The sequence below is a fragment of the Nestor notabilis genome, unplaced genomic scaffold (assembly GCF_000696875.1).
Source record: "Nestor notabilis isolate BGI_N333 unplaced genomic scaffold, ASM69687v1 scaffold23536, whole genome shotgun sequence".
NCBI classification, from domain to species: domain Eukaryota; kingdom Metazoa; phylum Chordata; class Aves; order Psittaciformes; family Psittacidae; genus Nestor; species Nestor notabilis.
In genome coordinates, this window is record NW_009932772.1 from 25619 (window position 1) to 27399 (window position 1781).

General features: G+C 46.9%; 1 protein-coding gene across 2 annotated transcripts in view; it reads right to left on the minus strand.

The window, feature by feature from the left end:
- The window catches only part of LRRC42 (leucine rich repeat containing 42), a 5432-nt gene extending 4090 nt beyond the window's left edge, over window positions 1-1342 (minus strand). The window contains exon 1 of one of the 2 annotated variants that reach the window (XM_010016571.1): window positions 857-1342. In XM_010016571.1, coding sequence (XP_010014873.1) covers window positions 857-1329 — 473 coding nt within the window. In that variant the 5' untranslated portion in view covers window positions 1330-1342. The remainder of the gene's footprint in view (window positions 1-856) is intronic. The other variant, XM_010016570.1, reaches the window with a different exon arrangement.
- Window positions 1343-1781: the final 439 nt, after the last annotated feature.

Consider the following 1781-nt stretch of genomic DNA (forward strand, 5'->3'; position numbering starts at 1 on the left):
ACCCTTGGCACTTCAGATGAATATGCCTGTACTTTGATTTTAAACTGAATAAACCATTCCTCTTTCAAGTGTAGAGATGGAAGATAGCCTGGTTATATTACTGGGAAAGACTTCAGTAGGAGCAAGGCTTTAAAAACATAATCCAGTTTTAAGCTTGGAAAGACTCTCTTCTAGTGAAAGACAACGTGGACATTGAGAAGATGGGAAAACTGGTGCTGGACTCTAATCAGAACCTCGTTAAAGCATGTTCAACATGGGCACAGGGAGCCATAACAAAGTAGAGGTAAACCCTGCCTGACTTCAAAGCCTGTAACTTACCTACAAGACTGTATCTTCTTCTGAGCCCCCCAAAAGAAACAGGATGGTAAACTTACAGTAAATAAACTTAGTTTGCAAGGGTGTATTTTATCTGCACAGTCAGCTAAATACATTGAAATGCTTATAAACAGCAATTACAAAAGCAGTCCATGAAATACCTGAGAAGGCATGAAACACACGGATTGCTGTAGAAAATATTATTATTGTTAAAAAAGTTACAGGTTTAATCCTGCACATTTAATCCTGCACATAAAATCCCCTGTTATTTAACACGGACATAGTTTGTTACCTGTATTATGATTTGTACCTTAGAATGAAACCAGCAGCTGCACTTGAAGGAAAGGAATGGGACAAAAGGAAGCAAGCAGAAGAGTCAGACAAGGCTCAGCTAATTTCATTAAAATTGGCTGGTCACAGCCCAATAGGTTATTTTTTTTATTATTATTATTTCAGGGAGAAAATAATTTAAAGTTAAACTTTAAATGTGCTGGAAAAAACCCACTAGCAGATGACAATATTAGTTACTGAAGACACTTACCTGTTCCTAAGGCATAATGAACATAGCACCAAATTGCCATACGCTTCAGTAAACTTCTGTAGAGCTCTCAGTCCCGTTACTGGTTCTGTGAACTTTTGTCTTGCTTCTGCAGCTGAAAAGAGCTTTTCAGCAATCTGCTCTGGGAAACCAATCAACGAGTCAATGTGATCGACATTGTCAGAAATGTAACCCAGCACTAGGCTGAAGAGAGACTTGGCCGAGTAGCGGAGGTTCCCCTCCTTAGTGTACGTGAAGATGAAATGATCAGTCCTCTGCCTCCGTGCCCTATCGTCCTCCCTGTTCATACACAGCTCCACCGAAAATCCCCTGGAAAACAGCCTAAAAGGTCTTGTTTTGGGGGTGACATCCCGTATGCCACCTGAACCCTGATTTACCACATGCAGCTTCCCGTTTTCACGCACATAGATCGGCCCAGTATCCAAATGGCTTTCTGAGTGGAGACAGTAAGACATTCCCCTCGACCAGCTCTGCAAAAACAAACCGTAGGTAGGTAAAAAATAGCCACAAGAGGAAAACACTGCACAGGGAAGACCCCAAGCCCCGGCAGCCCTCCTCAACGCCCTGAGCACGGCCACGTAACCCTGCAGTGCAAGGAAGGGCAAGGCTGTGTGGAACAGGGGTGTGCACCGTCTGCCACCAAACCACAAACACCAGCCAAGGGGGAGCTGAAGCCGGGGCTGGCAGAGAGCGAAGGGCGGTAACCCTGCAGGGCAAGGAAGGGCAAGGCGGGGGGGAACAGGGGGGGGGGTGCCCTGCCACCAAACCACAAACACCAGCCAAGGGGGAGCTGAAGCCGGGGCTGGCAGAGAGCGAAGGGTCTTCGCTGTGGCAGGGCCCTGCTGCTCCGTGCTCGGTGCCCATCCGAGGCACGGAGGGGCGCGGGGGGAAGCAGCCCCCACAGCTC